We start from the raw sequence: 23,099 nt of genomic DNA on the forward strand, positions 1-23,099 counted from the left end.
CTCCACCTGAGATTCCAGCAAGAAAAGTTATGTGGCTGTGTAGATAAAACTGGGAGGGAAAAATGAAAATGAGATTTACTGAAGACATGGGCTTACGATTACTTTTCTAATTTTTTAAAATTTTTATTTGTTTACTTTTTAAAAAATTTTTGGCGCTTCCGTGCAGCTTGCAAGATCTTAGTTCCTCAACCAGGGATCGAACCTGTGCCCCCTGTAATGAAAGCAAGGAGTCTTAGCCATTGAACCTCCAGGGAATTACCATATATATTTCCCTTTTAAACTTTTATCTTTAGTTAATGTGTTTCTTATGCAACTCTAAAAAACATGGATGGGGACTTCCCTGATTTTCCAGTGGCTGACTCCAAGCTCCCAATGCAGAGAGCCCCTGGTTTGATCCCTAGTCAGAGAACTAGATCCCACATGCCTGCAACTAAGACCCTAATGGAAAAAAAACACCTAGATAGTGTGTGTGGGGCCTGAAGTGGGGGAGCAGGGTGGGCAAGTGAAGCGAGAGTGTCTAGTGTTGGGGTTGCCCTTTGCTGGGTTTTCGGTTTTTGGCTGACTTTACGTTGCTGGGTTAAAAGCCAGTCTTCCAGATCTGAGAACCTATCTCTCTCTCTCTCTCTTTTTTTTTTTCCGCATTTGCCCTTGTCCCTGTGGCCTATGGTCCCTCGTCAGACAGTATGAGACAGACTTGTCCTCAGGGTGTTCCCCAGCACCTGGCAGGGATGTGGTCGGGGCTCCGCCTTCTCACCGCACCATCTTTGTTTTTCATTCTCAGTGGATTCAGCGTCAGCACCGCTGGGAGGATGCATGTCTTCAAGCCTGTGTCTGTCCAGGCCATGTGGTAAGTGTGGTTTCAGGGACTTTTAACTCCTCACAAATATTTTCCTAGCTGACAGCACTAATTAAAAAACTCCATCTCCTTAGAAGCACATTTAGGTATGTTTATTTTATGTGTGTGGCAAAGTACATGTAACATAAAATTTACCATTTTAAGCTTTTTTTTTTTTTTTTGGCCACTCTGTGTAGTCAGTATGTGGGATATCAGTTCCCCAACTGGGGCATTGAACCCACACCCTTTGCATTGGGAGCTCGGATTCTTAACCACTGGACCACCAGGGAAGTCCCTTAAGCATTTTTAAAGGTTGCAGTTCAGTGACATTAAGTACATTTAGTGTTGTCCACCATCATCACTCTCCATTTCCAGAACTTTTTCATCACTTGAAACAGAAGCTCTGCGTTTATTCAACGTTAATTCCCCATTGCCCCCTCTCCCAGCGCCTGGTAGCCTCTATTTTTCTCTCTCTCTCTGACTTTGCCTGTTCTGGGTCCCTCATGGAAGTGGGATCATACAGCATCCGTCCTTTTGTGTCTGGCTTCTTGTGCCTAGCACGATGCTTTCAGGGTTCATCCATGTTGCAGTACTTCATTCCTTTTTAAGGCTGAACAGTAAGTTTATTATATGGATCTACTGCTTTTGTTTGTCCGTTCGTCTCTTAATGGACATTTGGGTTACTTCCTCCTTTTGGCGGCTGTGAATAGAGCTGCTGTGACCTCTGGCGGACAAAGTATCTGCTGAATCCCTGCTTTCAGTTCTTTGGGGAACGTACCTGGGAGTGGAATCTCTAGATCATGTGGTAATTCTGTGTCCAGTCTTTTAAGGGATGCCCCCTACACACTGTCTTACACTGTAGCCTTTCATTCTCTGATAATTTTTCCATCCAAGGCCTCGTTCGTCCACCCTTCATTGATACCTGATTCACCCCATTCACTGAGAAATACTCAGCAGATATTTTTGTAAAAAGAAGTAGGAAAAGGATAAGTAAATTGGCTGCCAGCATATGCATCTGCAGTTTCGTTTCTTCCGCCCCACTCTGCCTTCCCAAATCTCTTCTGCAGTTCTCATATTAAAATTAGTTTCTAGAACTCATTTCCCTAGGAAATCTGAGCATCTAAGCTATTCTGACATTGATGGGAGGGAGCTGAAAATTAACTGACTAAGGACACAACCAGCCCTCTGTGCCGCGTGTTGAGGAAACTCCTGCCAACTGCTCTGCTAAACTGGGGTCCCTGCCTTCAAGGTAACCGCAGCCTCAGCAGTGAATCCATCCTTGGGAGCCCACCCGCGGATGGAACGTGACCTGGGAGGCTGCCGGACTGGGCGAGTTAGGAAGCTTTGTTGTTCCCTCCTGGGGGCTGATGGCAGGTGCTATTTTGGCCCTCAGGGTCACTGCCCCGTGTCCTGGAGGCCCGCAGAGGTGCCTGGCGGCCGTGCGGCGCCTCGGGTCTCCTGTCCCTGACCCTCTCCCCCTCCCCTGGCCCCAGGTCTGCCCTGCAGGTCCTGCACAAGGCCTGCGAGGTGGCGCGGCGGCACAACTACTTCCCAGGGGGCGTGGCGCTGCTCTGGGCCTCCTACTATGAGAGCTGCATCGGCTCCGAGCAGAGCTGCATCAACGAGTGGAACGCCATGCAGGACCTCGAGTCCACGCGGCCCGACTCCCCCGCCCTGTTCGCAGACAAGTGAGTACCCGACCCCCGGACCCTGGCCCGCACAGCATCCCAGCCCCGTCATGTCCCAGAACCAGCACCACAGGCAGGGGTTCCTGACCTGCAGCCCCCGGGGTTTGTCCTTGGCTGGGGGAGGATCTGTGACTTCCACTCCCCCTTTGGAAATTATAGACGAATTCAGGTGTGAATGCATTTCTGGGGAGCGGCTCCATAACTGTTCATCAGCCTCCCTGTGCCGGTGCTCCAGCCCCTCTTCCCCAGGGCCACAGATGGGGTTTGCAAAGCCTCTTCCTCTGCTTGTAAGAGTGAATGAGTTTATAAGATGAATGTAACGTCTGGTTCCTCGGGTCCCGAAACACGACTGCGTGCAAGCAGGCCCGGGTCGCCTCTCAGAGGCCGCAGAGGTGCCCCCACGCGCCCCGAGGCCACACTCGGTCAGCTCCGGTCCCAGGAGGAGGGAGGGCAGAGGTGCCCCCGCGCGCCCCGAGGCCACACTCGGTCAGCTCCAGTCCCAGGAGGAGGGAGGGCAGAGGTGCCCCCGCGCGCCCCGAGGCCACACTCGGTCAGCTCCAGTCCCAGGAGGAGGGAGGGCAGAGGTGCCCCCGCGCGCCCCGAGGCCACACTCGGTCAGCTCCAGTCCCAGGAGGAGGGAGGGCAGAGGTGCCCCCGCGCGCCCCGAGGCCACACTCGGTCAGCTCCAGTCCCAGGAGGAGGGAGGGCAGAGGTGCCCCCGCGCGCCCCGAGGCCACACTCGGTCAGCTCCAGTCCCAGGAGGAGGGAGGCACTCGCCCCTTCTCTCCTGGTAGGATCCTCGTCCTGAGTGTCCTGTTCCTCAGGGACATCACATGTAGGAGAGCTGCAGATGGAGGGGAGCCCTGCAAATGTGGGGAGGATCAGAAGCCATGTGTATGAGGCCTCCAAGAAAGTACCAGAGCGTTGGCGAGAATATGTGCCTTCGAGTATAATGAAGGCGCGTCACGTGCGAGAAGGATTGTCCTGGTCAGTCCGTGTGGCCCCAGGATCAGGATGGCCTGTGGAAGATGCAGGGAGGCTCGCAGATGTTGGTTCTGTTTAAACGTGTAAGGAGCTAAGGAGCCGTTTGCAGCTGGGCCACGGGCTGCCTGAGGGCCCTGGGGATTCCAGCCTCCAGCCCTGAGAGTCTGGGGCTCTGCAGACCCGCACGAGGAGTGAGGGTGCCTCGCCACCACCGTTTGCATCCTTGGGGGGACGTCCCTTCCCCTCTCCCCTTCTCAGTGAGAACGTGCCTGAGCTGTGCCCCGTGCTGCCCAGGCGCAGCTGGGGTTTCTGTGAACGCCGACCGCAGGCCTCTTCAGTTCTGCACGTCCCTAAACATGGCTTCTCCCCAGGCCGACCGAAGGGGAGAGGACGGAGCGTCTCATCAAAGCCAAACTCCGGAGCATCATGATGAGTCAAGACCTGGAGAATGTGACGTCCAAAGAAGTAAGAGTGCATCCCTGCTGGGCAGGCTGAGGTCGTGGGTGTCCCTGCTTCTGGTTGAGTAGAGCCGAGAGGTTGAAGCTGCCATTGTAAAAAAGTCACACATGATCTGTTTACGAATTAGCACGTGTGAAAAACTCCTTCCAAAGCCAGATGAAACCACACTTTAACGTTTTTCTGGATGACTTGTTTTCTTCTTTCTGTTGCTTTTCGTCCACGGAATGCTGTGAATTATAGTAACAGCAGTAGCAGGTTGACGGTGTACAAAACAGTTTTCTTATGAAATAACACATAATGAAGCCCATCGTGGTATCTTCCAAAGCGAGATGAAACTGATCTTATGTTTTCATGGTGATAGATTTGAGCATTGGAAAAGCATTAAGTGCTTTCAACTCAGTAGAAAAGATTCCAGGGAATCAGATTCCTTCTTTGAAATAATAAACGTCCCCCAGTCAGAGTCACTTTGAGGCCGAGTAGCCTGCACCCACTCCAGTGTTCTTGCCTGGAGAATCCCAGGGACGGGGGAGCCTGGTGGGCTGCTGTCTACTGGGGTCGCACAGAGTTAGACACGACTGAAGCGACTTTGCAGCAGCAGCAGCCTGTGTTCCTGCCACCCATGCGTGTGTTCGCTATGTCTAAATGCATATGTGATGACTCTTGAAAAAAGCCCCCAAATACTTCTTTTGAAAACAGCCACAGTTGGGCTTCTCAGGATGCTCAGAGGTAACGAATCTGCCTGCCAATGCAGAAAACACGGGTTCGATGCCAGGGTCAGGAAGATCCTTTGGAGAAGGAAATGGCAACCCACTCTGTATTCTTGCCTGGGAAATCCCATGGACAGAGGAGCCTGAGGGGCTGCAGTTCAGGGGGTTGCAAAGAGTCAGACACGACTGAGACTGAACAGCAGCAACAGCATAGTTCATGTCGTGACTTTACTTCTTTGAAGGAACTGGTTTGTTGTGGGGTTTTTTTGTTTTTTTAAACCCTCCTAATATTTTCCACTCTGCAGATTCGTAATGAATTAGAGAAACAGATGAACTGTAACCTGAAAGAATTCAAGGAATTCATAGACAACGAGATGCTCCTTATCTTGGGACAGATGGACAAGCCCTCTCTCATCTTCGACCATCTTTATCTCGTAAGAGGCACAGCGCCCGGCCCGGCGGGGCCTGGCTCGGGGCGGGGGATGTAAATCAGACCGGGATTTGTTTAGAGTTTGCAGCAAGTCATGAAGGGGGAGAAACTTGAGTTCCTGGAGCCTCTGTCCTGACTTTTACGGGAACTCCCCTCTTGACCCTTTTCTCTGGCCTGCAGCCTATTGGTTTGCTTACCGAGCCAGACGTTGGAGCCGAGGCTCCCAGCTGAGCTGCGGGGAGTTGTCTGAAGAGCTCTCTGGCGTCAGAGGCTGGCTGCCCTTTGCAGACGCACACCACCTTCCCGCCTTCCTCGGTCACTACCAGAAAACCCCTCCAAATGGTCTTCGGGATGGAAAAAAAAAGCCCGGTTACCGCAGGAAGCACACATGCCTAACCCCAAAATTAGGCCTAGGCGACCCAAGATGTGCGAAAAGGCAGAGGCGGCAGCATTGCCCCACCCTCCCCACTGGTGCACATGCAGCTCCGGCCCTGCTCCCAGAGCCCCTGGAGGGCGCAGACCCTGCTGACACTCAGCCAGCGGGGTCTGCACGTCCATCGCTCCCTCCGCCCCGTGTCTCGCTCAGATTTTCATAAAGCTGTCCCATCTCCATAGAAGGCAACCGGCACGTTTTCAAAGTCAGGGGGACCATAGAGGAAGGCACGTTCCTACAGCGAGGGGTCCACAGGGCATGATGCAGACTGGAAACCACCCCCCGTCCCCGCCCCCGCCAACCGCAAGCAGGTTCCGGTTCCACAGCCTGAGCAGCTGGGTGCCTGGGAGCAACCCTTTTGGCCTCAGTTTTCCTTCATCCTATACCTCAGGGCAGAAGAGCCTCCCCAGGTGGCTCAGGGTTTGATCCCTGGGTTGGGAAGATCCCCTGGAGGAGGAAATGGCAACCCACTCTGGTATTCTTGCCTGGGAAATCCCAAGAACAGAGGAGCCTGGCAGGCTACAGTCCATGGGGTCGCAAAGAGTCACAGAGTCACCCTGAGTGACTGAGCAGGCACCCACGTAGCTCAGCAGACCTTTACGAAGCTTCAGTTAGTGTGTGTTTAAAGCACAAGTGTAGTGTCTGCAGGCACTCATAAGTGATACCCCTGGTCAGAGCAGAAGTTACTTCCTTGGGAAAGTTGAGAGAGCATATTGGCTGCTGAAGGCCTGACCGACTGTTTTCTGCCTGTAGGAAGTAACCAGTAGTTCCCCAAATGTGTATGTTGTGATATATACTTAACAGAGTATATATATGTTTAACGTGTTTTTATATATTGATCTATAGCACTGATCTGTAAATATTTAATGTAGTATGTATGTAAACTGGTTATAAGTGTGTGGATTTGAAGCCCGAATGTTGAAAGCAGCCCTGTCTCTACTCTTTTCCCTGCGGAGTGGATTATCTTCCCTGGTGGACACACAGCCAGATGTACCTCAGCTGGCCTCTCCACTAGGTGGTGATCACGGCAAGGGGATACTCACAGCCCTAGCGGAGCTCTCGTTATTTTTTTCGGTGTGGCTCGGTGCTTTATGTCACTTTTTCCATGAGAGATACCAAAGGAATTTTTATATTTGAGCCTCTCCCTCCAGTATGAAAAATCTAGCTAGTTGCCCGCACACTGGCAGCTCCATTGGGGCCGTGGCCTCCAGAGGGGTCCGCCCTCTCGGGAAGGGAAGTTTATAGGGAGACCACGAGGGTGCTGCTGCTCTTGTGACTCTCTGTCCATCGCATTTCCTAAGAGCAAAGTGGTGTTTTTATCTTTGGGGTTTTTTTTTTTTTTTCTTTGCTTCCTTGGAAATGGAGGGTTTGTTTTTGTAAAAAAACCATTTTTAAAATATGAAGTTACCAACGTGTGTGACTTCCCTGACGGTCCAGGGAAGTCTGAGCTCCCAATGCAGGGACCTTGGGTTCAGTCCCAGGTTATGGAGCTAAGATCCTGTGTGCTGCACAGAGTAGCTGGAAAGAAAAACAAAAACATGATATAGAGGGTTAGGAAATATGAAGGGCTTTCCTGATGGCTCAGCAGTAAAGAGGCTACCTGCAGTGCAGGGGCTGTGGGTTTGACCCCTGGCTTGGGAAGAGCCCCTGGAGCGGCAGTCCACTCCAGAATCCTTGGTGGGAAATCCCACGCACAGAGGAGCCCGTCAGGTACGTCCAGGGGGTCGCAGAGTCGGACACAACTGCGTGACTGCATCCCTACCAGGAAGTACAAGTCTAAAAAAAAGCATTCTCAATTTCACTAATCTGGAGGCAGTCACTGTTAATACTCTGGAATGTTTGTTTTTCTGTCTTCTGGGTGGTTTTTTTTTTTTTTAATGCATTTATAACTTCTTAAAAAAGAAAGAGAAAGAAAAGGAAAGGAACCATACTAGTTGATTCTGTAGTTTTGATTCCTGCTTTAGAAAACCCTTTTTCACTATGTGGCCTTTCCTTGTGTCGTTAAATACCCTGCAAAAGTAGGATTTATTTCACACGGACCCATCATCATTTGTGTTACTGATTTCTTCCTGTTGAACCCGGGGGTGGTTTCCACTGATGTGTTGTTATAAATAACCATAAATATCCCTGCACGCATATTCCTATGTGAATTCTGGGTGTTTCCTCGGGGTAGCCTTTTATAAGTGGAATTTCTAGGTCAGAGAGTGGGAACTTTTTTAACATTGCCAAATACTTCCCAGAAAAGGTAAACCCATTGCTGCCTGCAGTGAGTGGCATGTAGAAGTGCCCTCTCCTGCCTGGGAGGTCAGAGGTCACTGCTTCTAGTGCCCAGGACCCTGCCGGAGACCTAGGAAAAGGAGTGGTGAAGGGGAGGGGGCAGGGTTTCCTCGACCTGCCCTTCTCCCCGACGATGCCTCGAATTCTCAGGGAACCTGCCTTGATACTGGCCTCCTTCAGTGGGCTTCCTCTGAGGCCAGGGGCTGTCGAGATTCTGCACCACCATCAGGGCTGGTGCGCACCGCGCATCCCGCAGGCAGCCCTGAGCTGACGTGCAACACTCATGGGGGTCTGTGTGATCTGTCCCCCAGGGCTCTGAATGGAATGCATCCAACCTGGAGGAACTGCAGGGCTCAGGGTGAGTCTGCTCCCCTTGTCTTCCCTCGTCCTTCCAGGCAGCTTAGAAACCCTCAGCTCAGCCATCCCGTCAAGGCCGAGCCCTGCTGCTGCCCACCCGCCCGCCTGGGACTGCCTGCACCTGTCTCCACGGCGGCCACTGGCTTGCTGGATTGGCACAGCTAAACCAGATGTGCTTCAGAATGCCACCTCCTTGAATGATTCAGGGGCTTTAGGTGTTACTGGGGTTTGGAAACGTGGGTGTCAGGGAGGACGGTTCTGAGCCACCCGCCAACTGTACAGGGCATGCTGGATGCTGGGAGGGCCACGAGCCGCCTCCACTGCCCCACCGCCCGGCAGGGATGCTGAGCATCACGGTACCTGTGAGCCAGTCAGCAGTGGTCCCCGGACCGCTCCCGGTCCTATCTGAGGTGGTGCTTTTGAGCCTGACACCCGGAGTTAGGTACTCAGTGTTGGCCAGAAACATATGCCTCAGTCTGAGAAACACTCAGCAGCAGGAATAAAAAAATGTATAAATCTAGACCATTAAGAACAAATGTCTGGACATCTTTTTAAAAAACAACACAGCCACAAAATCACCATCCTGTGTGTCTGACATGATGGCATTCTTGAATTACTGCATTTAAAAGTTAAGACTAAACAAATCTTAAAATATATCTTCAGAGCTACTGGTTAAGATGTGTTCTTTCAACAGAAAGGGATCTTGAAGTGGAGGGTGATCCTGTCTTTGCTTTATCTTGCTGGGAATAAATAAATGATTTTAAAGGTTTTTCTCTTTTTTTTTCTAAAGCATTTTATAAGTATTCTCTTATGAGATCTATTTGAGGTGTTTTCAAACTCCTGAAATTATTTTGGTCTTCCAGGAATGTGAGTATTAAGTAGAGAACTATAGAGCCTGGGTTAACTGGGTTAGCAAACCCTCCAGACTGTTTATTTATTTATAGCCTGTCTTGTTTGAAAAAGGATTTAAGGCAGTTCCCAAGGGCATACATAATGGATGGATATATTCAGCTTAACTACTTAAAAGTGGAGACACTGGGGTTTTTTTTTAAGCCTCTGTATACTCATAATAGTTATGAATTTTGAAGCTTTAAGAGACTTAAAAAATCTGTTTAAGTAATATATATGATGAATTTCTAGAATTAACATTGCTTAACAATGCTTTGAATGAAACTTTCTTTTTATAAGTTTTTTAATGCAGAAATTTGTTTTTTATCATAAATATAATATATTCTTATCATACAGAGGGCATTTAAAAGATACCAGAATGGCAACCCACTCCAGTATTTTTGCCTGGAGAATCCCACAGACATAGGAGCCTGGCAGGCAGTTCAGGGAGTTGCAGTGAATCGGAGATGACTTAACGACAGACTTTCACTTTCAAAACAAACAAACAAACAAAAAAACCCCACTATGAAACTCTGCCATGAAAACACAGATCTTTTATAAATGTGTATTTAATGTTCTCTCTGCACAGGTTTTTTTCCTTTTGTGTTATCTTTTTTTTAATTATTTCTTTTGAAGGATAATTGCTTTACACAATTCTGTTGTTTTCTGTGAAACATCAACACGAATCAGCGATAGGTATACATATATCCCCTCCCTTTTGAACCTCCCTCCCATCTCCCTCCCCATCCCACCCCCCTTGGTTGATACAGAGCCCCTGTTTGAGTTTCCTGAGCCAGACAGCAAATTCCCGTTGACTATCTAATTTTACATGCGCAATTTTTTATTACTCTTTTTTGTCAATCCTCGTTCTGATTCTCCAAATACGTTCTTTATCTTTTTTTTTTTCTCATTGCAGTGTTGACTATATTTTAAACGTCACTAGAGAAATAGATAATTTTTTCCCTGGCTTATTTGCGTACCATAACATCCGAGTCTATGATGAAGAGACCACAGACCTCCTCGCCCACTGGAACGAGGCGTACCATTTTATAAACAAAGCAAAGTAAGTGGGCGGAGAAGCCAGAGAAACCAGGGTGGGAAAGAAGCTGACTGGCAGCCACGGGGTGGGCAGACATTCATGGGGACCCCAGACACAGCCACCTCCTGGCTCGAGGAGCCAGCGGCGCGTCACGATCCTCCGGTTGTAGAGCACAGGACCCCAGGCACCGGTAGGGCCAAGTCGTTCATCTTCTCCGGGGCCCCAGATGAGCACCTCCTCTCCCGCCTGCCGCACCATTGGACCCCCATTTCATCATCAGCTCTGGCTCCGGGCACGGCTTCTGTATCAAGCGCACACTCTCAGGCGCTCTGCCTGTGGGGAGTTGCTGAGCTGGAGGAGGGGAGGGGGGCATGCGGGCATTCCTCCTCCTACCCCGGAGGAATCTGCCCAGACATCTACTCGTGCAAGTTCCTGGAGCCGTGGCCCCTCCACCTGAGTTTGCTGGACTCCCGTTCACGTAGGATGGGGTCACCCATCCCCCAGTGCCGTCAAGCCTGTCTCCAGTGTCAGCCTGTCTTGTCCTCACCTTACCCTCCCAAGGAACATCTGTCTCCCTGAAGTAGGACCAGCAGGAAACAACTTTTTTGAGACGCTATCAAGAGACACCCCCACCCCTTCTGCTTTGTACCCCTCCAGCTCAAAGCTCTGTGATGTGGGACCAAATCTTAGTTCCCCTGGGTTCCTGGGGCATAGACTTCAGCAGTCCAAAAAAAACAAACTGAAATCTGAGGACGAATTTCAAGCTTGGGGTAAAGGAAGTGAGCCTGTCCCTACCTGACAGGTGGGCTGCTTCTAATGTAAACAGGCAGGCTGGCGCCTACCTCCTGTACAAATAAACCCTCACAGGTGTGGCCTCCCCAGCCTGTGCCCACTCCCGCCCCCCTCAGCCGGTTCCCCCTCACCTTTTTGGAGCAGCGGCAGCTAGAGCAATAGTGTTCCTGGCCTTGCCGTGTCTGTTAAATCTGCCCTGCCTGGACCCATACCGTCTCCTTAGAAAAAGCCTATCGGCCCATCTGTTTCCTTTGGCTTCTTTCTCTGGTGGCTCCTTGACTTTCCTGTCTGCAAAGGCGCTCTCTGTCCCGGGGCCCTGGAGCTTTCTGTCTGCTGACCCCATTTTTCTGCAGTAACCCACTGCTTGTCTCCATCTGCTCTGCAGATAACCCCTTTCGCTGCTGCCTGGTTGCTTCCTGCCCAAGGGGCTCTGGTCTCCCGTCCCGTCCTAGCCAACCTGGGAAGACTCCTGCTTCTTTGCTGGAGATGGCCTAATTCAGGAGCTCTCTCCCTACCAAACTTGGGCCCAGCCAGAGAGCTCTGTCTCAACTTTCCATTATGTGCTAATCGATGGCAGCCAAGTTATTTCCTTCTGAGGGTCTGTGGACACCTGCTACCTAACCCTCAGGACCGTGGAGGGTTTGGGCAATGAGATAACCTCGGGGTTTTTTGTTTTAAAAATACCTGTCTCATGGAGCCTGAGAGAATGCAGTTGCACCAGCTCGTGCCCTCTCCCCCTGCCCCCGCCACCGCAGGAGGAATCACTCCAAGTGCCTAGTCCACTGCAAGATGGGTGTCAGCCGCTCGGCTTCCACGGTCATAGCCTACGCGATGAAGGAGTTCGGCTGGACTCTGGAGAAAGCCTACAACTACGTGAAGCAGAAACGCAGCATCACGCGCCCCAACGCGGGCTTTATGAGGCAGCTGTCTGAGTATGAAGGCATCCTGGACGCCAGGTGGGTGACCATGAGCTGGGAAGAACCGACCAGCAAAGCCGAGCTCCGTGAGCCCTGCTGCCCAGCTGTGCTCCTGTCCGGTCCAGGGTTGGCTTCCACAGCCAGAAATCCTGCCTCGGGGTTGGAGGGGTGGAGGGGAGCCCGTCTGAGCAAAACAGCTATTGTTTGGGGTTTGATTAGCGGTTTCCAGGAGGGATCTGTGTTGATTGTGTTGGCACGCACAGAAAGCTGTTCTGCGGCTGGAGGGAGCAGGGCACGGCTTCTGATCCAAGGCGGGACTCCCACGTGCGGCTCGGCCCGGGGCTGCCCCGTTTCCTAAGCATCTGCTCTGTGCCCAGCCCCGTGCCAGGTTTCAACGCAGGGCAGCTCCAGGGACCACAGGGGCAGACCCAGGCCTGCCACCACCAAGCTGGCAGCTCAGGCCTGTCTTATCCATCTGCCCTGGTCACAGTCTCCTCTCCTAAGTTAAGAATTGATCCCATTCCCCCTGCCCCCCCTCCTCCTCTTCCCTGGTGGCTCAGCTTGTAAAGAATCCGCCTGCAATGCAGGAGACCCTGGTTCAATTCCTAGGTCAGGAAGAGCCCCTGGAGAAGGGATAGACTACCCACTCCAGTATTCTTGGGCTTCCCTGGTGGCTCAGATGGTAAAGAGTCCACCTGCAATGCGCGAGACCTGGATTCAAAAGATCTTCTGAAGAAGGGAACGGCCACCCACTCCAGTATTCTTGCATGGAGAAGCCATATGGACAGAGGAGCCTGGCAGGCTACAGCCCATGGGATTGTAAAGAATCAGACACGACTGAGCGATTTTCACTACCCTCACAGGGTTGTAAAGTTCCCACGAGCACCATCCAGATGCTTTAGTAGGCCATCTCGTGGTCAGTGGTGATGCAGCTGCTTTTCAATTCTCCAACCACCACCACCACCCACCTACCTACCTACCCCGCCACGAGAAAGGTCTGCAAAGGACAGAGGATCCCGCCTATCCCATGTCACACAGCCAGAGGGCGGCCCAGGGAGGCGGGGCATTCCCCAGGCCTGTCGGCCTCTGGGGATCCCATGCAGGGTGATCCTGCCCCCACGGGGGGGGGTCCCCAGTGACCCAGGTGGATCCACTCACTCTCCCTGTTCCTTTCTGCTGTCTGCCCAAGGCCTCCCTGACAGCTGTTTCTGCTCGGTGCCATGGGGAGGCCGCAGGCTAAGTCCACCAGCTTCTTGGCCACATCTGAGGAAGCAACCAGGGGTCTGGAGAATAGCTCTGGACGTCTCTGGACTCCTTCACTGTCAGCCGGAGAGCAGCTGGACAGATGTGCAGGCAGGGCAGAGGGGGAGCGGATGGACACATCAGCTCCTTTAGCCCTTCAGTCACTTGCTGCCATCATCGGTCTGAAGCCCAGCCAGGGCTCTCCAGGCCAGGTTCACAGCAGCACAGCGTTTTGACCTTGGATCGCAGCCCCATCTGAGGGCCTGCCGGGTCTGGCCTGGCCCACGCACGCACGCAGAGCAGACAGCCGAAAACAAGAGCAAGCCCATAGTTTGCACAGCCTTTTACGTTTATATCTCTTAACCCTCAGCCCCGTGACAGCGGTGAGTCTCTTAAGACTCACGGAGGTGACTCATTGACCTTATTTCATTATGAGCCTCTTATTTTTTTTTAACCCTTTATGTTTAAAAATTGTTATATAAAAATAATACTATAGTGCTATAAGACTTTAAAAAAAACTGACCTGTAATCTCTCTGACCTACACAAATATTTCCGATTTTCTGGCGTCTTCCCAATTTTATTCAGGTGCATCACGTGTTCACGTGGTCACATGAATGTGTGTAATTTCTTACCAACTCTCTGCTTTCATCTGCTTTATTTCCCTACATAGGCAGTAGGAAAAGATACAGTTTCTTATTTGACTGATGGGGGAACAGAGACTGAGCATCAGGGGTGTGACCAGGTTCAACACAGTGAGCTGGGGCACTGGGGCCGTGATGGGATTTCAGGTCCAGACCCCCGTGTCTGCAACATCCTCATCACGTGACAAAGCTGTTTACGTGGCCATCCACAGATCGCTTCTGTGGGAGCCACTATGGCTTGGGTCCCAGGGCCTTTGCCATCACCCTTGAATGTCATGGGAATAAATGATCCCAGAGAGGCTTCACCCAGGTGAGCCCCTGGCGTACACCCAAGCCTTGGGCTGCCCCCCCTGCCCCACCAGCCCCTTCCAAGGACCCTCTGGGCACTGGCCTCGGCTCACCTTCCTCCTCCCTCCTTCCCCCAGCAAACAGCGGCACAACAAGCTGTGGCGCCAGCAGACCGATGACAGCTGCCTCCAGCAGCCTGTGGACGACCCCGTGGGGCCCGGGGACTTCCAGCCAGAGACCCTGGACAGCACCCCGGAAGCCCCGCCGCCCTGCTTGGACGCCACCGCCCCGTTGCCTGAGTTCCCGGGCAGCGGGGCCCTGGGGGGCGCTGCTCTGCCCTGCTGTTTCCGGCGACTCTCAGACCCCCTGCTGCGGGCCCCAGGCGACGAGACGGGCGGCCCCGTCCACCTGGAGGATCTGGAGAGGGACGCTCTGCTGGAGGAAGCTGCTCAGCTGGCAGAGGTGTCCCAGCCAGCCAGACACCCCCCAGAAGGTCCGGGACTCTGCGAGAGGGAAGTGACGAAGAAACCAGAGCCTGAGCCGCAGGCGGAGGAGATGGAAAGGGAGGAGGCCCTGGGAGCCAGGAGGTGGAGGCAGCCGGCAGCCCAGCTCGATAACCTGCTCAACCAGGAAAACCTAAATAACAACAACAGCAAGAGGAGCTGCCCGGACGACCTCGAGGTAGGCGGGGGCGGGGGGCGTGCCTGCTACTTCCATCCCGCCTGGGGGCAGCCCCCTCATGCAGCCCCTGGGTGGATTTCCGAGAGGTTCTGCAGGCCCTTGTGGAGGGTAGACATGGGAGGACCAGAGGCCCCAAGGAATGTCTGCACACCGCTCCCTTGACCCCGCTGCCCCGTTGCTGTGTCAGGCAAGGCTTCTAAATCTTTTTTTCTTACGTAAAATGTAAGACATATAAATTGTTACCCGGCTTTGATCTTTACCAGTGTGTGGCTGTTTCATCTCACCCCCGTACGCTTTCCCATACCCCAGATTGTTGTTCAGTTGCTCAGTGGTGTCCGACTCTTGGCGACCCCATGGACTGCAGCATGCCAGGCTTCCCTGTCCATCACCATCTCCTGGAGGTTATTCAGACTCGTGTCCATCGAGTCGATGATGCCATCCAGCCCTATCTCATCCCCTGTCGCCCCCTTCTCCTCCTGCCTTCAATCTTTGCCAGCCTCAGGGTTGTTTCCAGTGAGTCGGCTCTTGACATCAGGTGGAAACAAATCAAATCCCCAGTCTGTCGTTCCCATCACAAGTGCTTGCGTGTATATCAGGACCGCAGTCCCCTGCCACCTTGGGAAAATGGATAGCAATCCCGCAGCACCATCTTACATAGCCTTACAGACCCCGTTGGTGTATGAAACCCACCTCCGGCTGGTTCCCTCGTCGAGGCCGCAGGCACCCGCGTTCGGGTCTGTATTAGCGTCATTCCCAAGCCGTCTTTGCTCTTCGCCACCTCTCTGCAAAGAACACAGTCAGGTGATGGTTTCTCGGAGCCACGCTCTGTTGTGCAAGACGTGCAGGGTCGTCACCAGGCTGCAGACTCCAGGCCCTTTCTGAAATGGAAACCCAGTTACTGTGCCAGAAATGTTATTTCACTAATTCGCACGATGCTCTGAGGGCTTCCCTGGTGGCTCAGTGGTAAAGAATCCACCTGCCAGTGCAGGAGACACTTCTTTGCTGGTTCGGGAAGATCCTCTGGAGAAGGAAATGGCAACCCACTCCAGTATGCCTGCCTCATGGACAGGGAAATCTCATGGACAGAGGAGCTTGGTGGGGTCACAAAAGAGTCAAGACATGACTGGGTGACACAGCAACAGCAACGATCCTCTGAGGGCAAAGTCACCCTGGTTTCCAGGCGAAATCGGGGCACTGGAAAGGGTCATTTGGTGCAGGTGGCAGAGGCAGGGGTTGAGAAGGTGAGAAGGGAGGCCCTTGGAGGTACCACTCCTGGCTGTGTAGCCAGGGATTTGTCCAGGATCATGGGTTCATAGCTTCCAGGAAGTTGAGTGTCTCTAACTCGTCTCTGAACCTGCATCAGTCACAGTCGAGCAGGTTCCGGTTCTGAGAGCTCTCTGTCCCAACACCAGCTGAAGGGAGAGCACTGCCCACCACCCTCCTTGTGTTTTTCTGTCTTCAGCTTGTACTGCATCCTCACCATGTTCTTGCCCCTTTCAGCATGACGCGATCTTCGGGATCCTTAACAAAGTGAAGCCTTCCTACAAATCCTGCGCTGACTGCATGTACCCTGCAGCCGGCGGGACCCCCGAGGCCTTCGGGGAGCGATGCAAGAACCCCGGTGCTGCCGCCATCTGCACCCAGCCCACCTTCCTGCCCCAACTCACGTCTTCCCCTGTGGCCGGCAGGTCCCGAGCTTTGGAAAAACTGGCCTCTGGCCCAACCGATACTGCCCTCTTCCTACCACCAACAGGCTCAAGGAGGCCAGACACCGGCGGCCCAGGGGCCGGAGCTGCCCCGGAGCCCCCAGCCAGCCTTCCGGAACCTTCCAGAGAGACTCACAAAGCCCTGCCAAAGTCCCTCCTCGTGAAGAATTCTCACTGTGATAAGAACCCTCCCGGCTCGGAAGCAGCGAAGGAAGACTTGTCACCCAAGAAAGATCCGAAGCCGGCCAAGGACCTGCGGCTCCTGTTCAGTAAAGAGGCCGAGAAACCCACGAGCAACAGCTACTTGATGCAGCACCAGGAGTCCATCATCCAGCTGCAGAAGGCGGGCCTGGTCCGCAAGCACACCAAAGAGCTGGAGAGGCTGAAGGGCACGCCCACCGAGCCAGGGGCCCTGTGCCGGGACGGCCCGGCTGCCATCCCCGAGGAGAACCAGGACTTGCCTCTGCCAGGCCAAGCCCCGGGCCCCGAGAAGCCCGAGCCCGGCCCCTCTCTGCTGGAGGGAGCCCCGCTGAAGAGCCCCCCGCCCTTCCTATGCCGCCCGGACCACGCCAGTCACTTCTCCAGAGACTTCCTGAAGACCATCTGCTACACCCCCACCTCGTCCTCCATGAGCTCCAACCTGACGCGGAGCTCGAGCAGCGACAGCATCCACAGCGTCCGCGGGAAGCCGGGGCTGGTGAAGCAGCGCACGCAGGAGATCGAGACCCGGCTCCGGCTGGCGGGCCTCACTGTCTCGTCCCCGCTCAAGCGCTCCCACTCCCTGGCCAAGCTCGGCAGCCTCAACCTCTCGACCGAGGACCTGTCCAGCGAGGCCGACGTGTCCAGCGCAGCCGACTCCCGGGACGCCAGGTTGAGCGAGTCTTCCCTCTTGCACGAGCCCCCACCGGCCGCCAGGAGTCCGGCCGCCACCTCGAAACCATCAGGGAAATCTGCCCCGGAAAACTTGAAGAGCCCTCCGTGGCCGGGCAAAAGCTGACCCACCTCTGGCTGCGTTTGGACTTGTGCGATCCCTCCCTTAGCCTCCCTGTGGGTTTCTGGTCCGCCCCTGCTTCTGGATGTCCCTTAAGCAATTGGCGTTATCCTCGTTTTTCCTCCCCACCTCTTTGCAGAGGGGAGAAGAAGCAACAAAATTGCCGAACATACAGCACAAGAAGAGAGAGGGGAGCCTGGGTGTTCGTGGCCTGTGAGAACCAGCAGCTGTCGGCCAGTAGACTCTGACCCCAAAGTGAGTGTTTCCAAGAAGACTCGTGTTTTAAGAAGAGCATTTATACGGAGATGTGCACGCATCAAAAACCGCTCCATGCACAACCTGCAAACGAATGGCCGTGGTGTCGCGTCGGCACCGCAGGGGCTCATCTTCGCTCATGCGGGCCCTCGTGGGGAAACCCGTGGATGGCACTAGAATTCCTACCTCTAATCCTGCTGTGCACGTTTTTTATTTTTAAAAATCCAGTAATGACCAAGGCTTGTTCCAGGGGAAAATGCTGTGTCAGAAAAGGTTTTTTTTTTCCTAAAGAGAACTTTTCTGTTGTTGCTGTCAGGACCCACGCCCCCCTCCCCCAAAAGCATCAAGACTTTTAAAGTTGCCCGCACCAAACACCGCTACTTAAAGCGACAGGAAGGCACAGACACCGTCGTCAGACCGACCCCGGGGCGTGTGGAGGTCCTCTGAGCTTTGACTTCCCGGTGCTGGTGTGTTGTCACAGCTGAGTGATGCGGGTCTGGCCAGCCCTGGCGGAGGCAGGGGCAAAGTGCATGTGTGTGGTCCTCGTTGTCCCCCCATCTGGGGAGAAGGACCCACAAAGTTATCGTTGAGTCTCACCTGCTGCAGAAGGCCACAAGGTCCTACGAGGATTTTGAAGGCGCTCGAGCATCTGGCAGGGCTGGGGAAGGGGTTCGGAGACATGGGTCACCCCACTGGAGCTTCGACACTCAGGTTCATTAGGTCACACGTACTCAAGTCTGGGGAGGAAAGGGAGAGCTCAGCAGTGAGAGACGCTCAGTCACTCGAGGAACAGCTCGGCAGCAGCTTCTCCGAGAAGCGGGACTGGTGGGAAGCTGCTCAGATGTTTACAAGTCGCCCCTTCCTGCGGTGAGAACGCTGCTTCCTGCTTCTCCATGGCTCTTCCCAGCAGGCCGGGAAGGCTTGAGGTCCCGCCCGGCTCCAGGGGTAGCCCCTCAGGATCTTGAGTAGAGAGACTCCTCTGATGTCAGCAGGCAAGACAGGGTGTTAAAACATTTTGGAGAGAGAAAAGACGTTGGTTAGATTTCATGCAGGGGTCAGCCAACCATGGCTGGGGTGTGTTGCCCCATGAGCTAAGATGGGTTGTTGTTGTTTTTTTTTTTTTTTCATATTTTCAAAGGGTTAGCCAAACATTACCAAACAGGCAACAGAGACCATGTAGCCTGCAAAACTGAAGATACTTTATAATCAGGCCCTTTATAGAAAACCTTTCCTGAGCCCTGGTTTTACTTGAAAACCCAGGGCTTGCCCAGGCCCTTGGGGAAGAAACTCCGGGGAGTTAGAAGGCCTCCCCGCCTCTTTTGTCACCTCAGGCCAAACCCTGCCCTCCTCCCGACCCAGTCCTTGCCAGCCCACCCCCAGTGTCTGTCCCCTGGGCATCAGGGGACCCCTACTGGCTGAAGCTTTCCCACAGTTGCAGCTTGCCCTCAGATGGGTCCACCGGATTATTTCAGTGAAACTAGACATCCTTCAAGGGCCAGCCGAATTCCAGAAGTGGGTAATTGAGTCTCCATCTTATGTTGGTCCAAACTGGGCCTCTCAGAGCAACCCAAGGCCAGTCCATGTTTCAACTCGTGGGTAGAGCTTTTGCAAAAAACCCTCTCTCCAGAAATTTTTTCTCCCTGACCTTTTTTTTTTTTTTAATCTTTTTAAGTATATGTTATTTCACCTAATAGGAATTTGTTTCCCCACCACTATCAATTGAAATCACCTAGTATGATCCACTTATTCCAGAAAACCCAGATGGGTCTCTGCCTCTCTCAGCCAACACAAGAGCATGGTCTCAAAAAAAACGTATCAGGTTCAGTGTTTTGCCAAATTGCATTTCGTGTGGTGGGTCAATTTTTGTATCAAAAGAATCCTGTAGATTTGATGATGACAGGCTTATGTTGGATTTTTTTTTTTTTTCTTTTAACCATGCCTGGGTATGATATATTCTTAAAGACCTTCATTTTGAAAGCCATAGATTTTTTTTTATCCAGGTAAAGGATGGGAAGAGGATTACAAAGATGAGAGGGTCTTTGGCTTTTGGCAGAGTTATCCATTCATTGTCAGAAGTTTGTCTGTTAATGAAGCTAGGGCCCGGGTCCCCACCATCAGAACAAAGCGAAGCCTTCTTGATGGGTAACATTCTAGCCTGGAGAAGAGAATGAAGGTTTTTCTCCCAGATCAGTGGCATAGAGACCAATATGGATTACTATTTTAAATGTTAGCTAATAAGACCAGAGTGTTCTACCAGGCTTGGGGGCATCTCGACAAAGACAGATGCATTAGTGGTCTCCGAAAAGAAACCTTGCACCATAAGCTTCTTGACCAATGCTTTGTCTGTACACTTAGCGGATGGGGGAAATTCTGAATGTGGGCGGCAGAGGTTTATGCTGTGAAAGTCATGTATTTTGGTGACCAGCTATCTTCATGGAATGCTGAATCAGCTTGGTACCCCATAAATTCAGCTGTGTTTCCTCTTCCTCCTCCACCTTCCCACCATTTTCCCTCTCATTCGCGTGGCATGCCAGCAGGAGATTCAGCTTGTCTAGATCTCTCTCTCGCATTGACACACGGAGGTCTTCTCATTGAGTTTTGTTGAGTCAAAGCGGGGAACTGGTCACAGAGAGAGGGGATACAGTGCTGCCCTCTAGTTGGCACTTGACCTTGCCGATTCCCGTATCTTTGTCTCGTGGCAGTGTGCATCACTGCATGAATGTCTTGAGAACAGGGTTCTTGCCCCCAGTCTCCCCTGCCTCCTTGGTCTCAGTGCAGGCACCCGTGCCAACCTCCAGGCTCTGCTTTTGGGTGGGGCCACCCATTCCATTGGGCAAGAGTCTACTCTGTCCAGTCCCCTTGTGCTCCATCCATCCCACCCTTTCCAGCTAAGAAAGCATTCCAGCCCTTTCTAAGCATTTTCCCTCCTGGATAAGCCCAGAGGATGGATACCTAGGATGGAGCCAGAACAGCCATAGAATTAACATCAGGACAACCCTGTATGTCAGCCCTGCACTCAGGCCCCATCCCAGGGGGGCCCCTGCTCCTTAGTGAGAGGAAGTGCTGGCATCTAGTCGAGGTCACGTGCAGAATCTCACCCAAGGTGTTAGAAGACCAGCGCACTGTCTGCCGCCTGGAAACACTGCTCTGGCTTGCCATCCAGCAGGGCTTCCCTGGACGCGCGCGGGCAGCGAGTCCCTCTGGGTCCCTCCGGCAGGGGAGCCAGGTGGTGGGAGATTGGGACGTCCGGCCAGCACGGTGCAGGTTTACCTGCTCCTGTCCTACCCCAGCATCTTGGCCAGACGAAGGTCCTCACGGATCCCCGTATTCAGCTACTTGGTCTTTTTATCATCTGCTCTGGAGAAGGAAATGGCAACCCACTCCAGTATTCTTGCCTGGTAAATCCCATGGACGGAGGAGCCTGGTAGGCTACAGTCCATGGGGTCGCAAGGAGTCGGACACGACTGAGTGACTTCACTTTCTTTCTGCAGATGCATACCTGTGTGTGTGAGATCGTTCTGCACAGATACATATATTTGAGTCTATACATCTGTCATTTGAACGAGAGCATCACGTGCGTTCCCCTTCCCACATCCACACACACGCCTGTCACCCAAGCTGTGGAGTGGGTCACCTTGAATGGTCTGGAGCGACACCGTGCGGTGGATCTGGACGTGACCGCCTCATTTTTTTGTCCTGTAGTAGACCCCCCTGGCCCCAGCTGGTGTCATTCTCCTAGCGGGACCCTTTAAAGCCAGACCCCCATCCTCCACTGTCCCTCTGTCAGCCACACCGTTCAAGGAGATGGCCTCTCCCTGCCTCCTCTTCAACACTGTAATTATTGTTTTACAATCGAGTGCCTTAATAATAGTTTACAAATACTGTGTATTTATGGGCAGCCGTTCCGCTTTTGCCTTCTGTGATTGGGTACTTTGCCTTGTCTGCGGTGGTTGGCGCTGGGGCTGGAATTTGCCTGCCCCATACTTGGGCTGATCTGCTGGGCAGCCTGCCCACAGCCAGGCCAGGGGCATCGCTAGAAACAGCGCTGGCTGGCGGTCCCTATGGGCGAGGCAGGCGCTGTTTCAGCCGAGGGCCCGTAGTAAACGAAGAAAAGCCAGGATTGGTAGGCCAGCCAGCTCTGGCCCCCTCTGGACCACAGCCCTGCCCGTCTCCTCTACCCTCCCCATCACACAGCTGTTCTCCTGTTCAGTAGTTTTTCTTACCATCTTGTCTCCCCCACCCCGTTTTCCTCTCTTTTGGTGTCCTGAGCTCTTTGCAACAAAATGCAGGTACAGATCTCCCTCCAGTCAGGAGCTCCCCTCCCCCCAAGACGGCCTGCCCTTTGGTTTCCAGAAGCTGCCAGTGGGTGCCAGTGTGTTGGGTTACGATATCAATGATTTTTTTTATTATATATTGTTTTTCTTCTTGGTTTTTTTACATTATCTATTTAAAAGGCAGTATCTTTTGTACTGTGAATTTGCAGTAGAAGATGCATAATGCACTTTTTTTTTTTTTTTTACTTCTGTTGGTGTGTACTGTATATAGTCTGTGTGCTTCTTGTGAGGAAAATAAACTTTCTTTATAAATGCTCGATGACCTCTGAACTTGTGCACAAAAAACAAAGCAGCAGCCCCTCCAGCCCTGGCCAGGAAAGTCGGGACACAGCTGTCTTCTGGCCCCGTGCTAAACAGCTGGACAAGTGAGACCAGAGAAAGAACCAGGAGAAAGGTCAGCTGCTGCAGGAATCGTCTTTTTTTTCTTCCTGATTTTGCCAGTAAGAAAGAGCGGGCCAACTTTTGGTATACAAGGTGGTCACTTGTATCCCCAAAAAACCTGTCCTGTCTGCCCCCACCTTGGGTGGGACTTGAACTTGAGGGGTGTGCTGGAGAAATTCACCACCTTAACTGCTCACACACAAGAGGGGATGGGGCGGAGGGGTCTCATCATGGCTAACAGCCAAGACAGGAACCCCAGGGGACCCCAGTCACCAGACACAGCAAAGGCTTAGGCCGAGCTCAGGCCACAGTTCACTGCAGATAGAGCTCTGGGGGCTGTCCTCCCATCGTGTCTGAGCCAAGCCAGGCTGCTGCCAAAGGAAAACCCTGCCTTCCTGGGGTTCTGTGCATCTGGCAGGGCAAACGGCGCTCATAATTTCTCTTCGCTGTCTTTGGTGCCATAGCTGCCCGTCCCACGGGCAGGTCACATGAGTGTCATCCTTCTGCCACTAGTGCCTTGACAGGACTACGAAATTCCAGAGCCTGTGGGTCCAGAAGCAGTACACACTCCATTTAGTTCATCTAGACTTACTCCACTCCTCCCCTGTACTCACAGGAGATGGGTGGATAAACAGGATGCAAGTTTTCCACTTTACAATCAGAATTATAACCATCAGTGGGAACTTCCCTGGCAATCTAGTGGTTAAGAATCCACCTTTCAATGCAGGGGACACTGGTTGGATCCCTGGGTAACTAAAGTCCTACGTGCCATC

General features: G+C 52.8%; 1 protein-coding gene across 4 annotated transcripts in view; it reads left to right on the top strand.

The window, feature by feature from the left end:
• Positions 1–22,202, top strand: part of SSH1 (slingshot protein phosphatase 1) — a 56,383-nt gene extending 34,181 nt beyond the window's left edge. For 3 of the 4 annotated variants that reach the window (XM_061385133.1, XM_061385135.1, XM_061385136.1), the window contains 9 exons: positions 782–847; positions 2,329–2,523; positions 3,879–3,972; positions 4,979–5,107; positions 8,125–8,171; positions 9,975–10,121; positions 11,645–11,845; positions 14,116–14,659; positions 16,160–22,202. In XM_061385133.1, the coding sequence (XP_061241117.1) occupies positions 782–847; positions 2,329–2,523; positions 3,879–3,972; positions 4,979–5,107; positions 8,125–8,171; positions 9,975–10,121; positions 11,645–11,845; positions 14,116–14,659; positions 16,160–17,362 (2,626 nt within the window). In that variant the 3' untranslated portion in view covers positions 17,363–22,202. Of the gene's footprint in view, positions 1–781; positions 848–2,328; positions 2,524–3,878; positions 3,973–4,978; positions 5,108–8,124; positions 8,172–9,974; positions 10,122–11,644; positions 11,846–14,115; positions 14,660–14,745; positions 14,847–16,159 lie in introns of all 4 variants that reach the window. The other variant, XM_061385137.1, reaches the window with a different exon arrangement.
• The last annotated feature ends 897 nt before the right edge of the window (positions 22,203–23,099 follow it).

This window comes from Bos javanicus, chromosome 17 (genome assembly GCF_032452875.1).
Source record: "Bos javanicus breed banteng chromosome 17, ARS-OSU_banteng_1.0, whole genome shotgun sequence".
Lineage (NCBI taxonomy): Eukaryota > Metazoa > Chordata > Mammalia > Artiodactyla > Bovidae > Bos > Bos javanicus.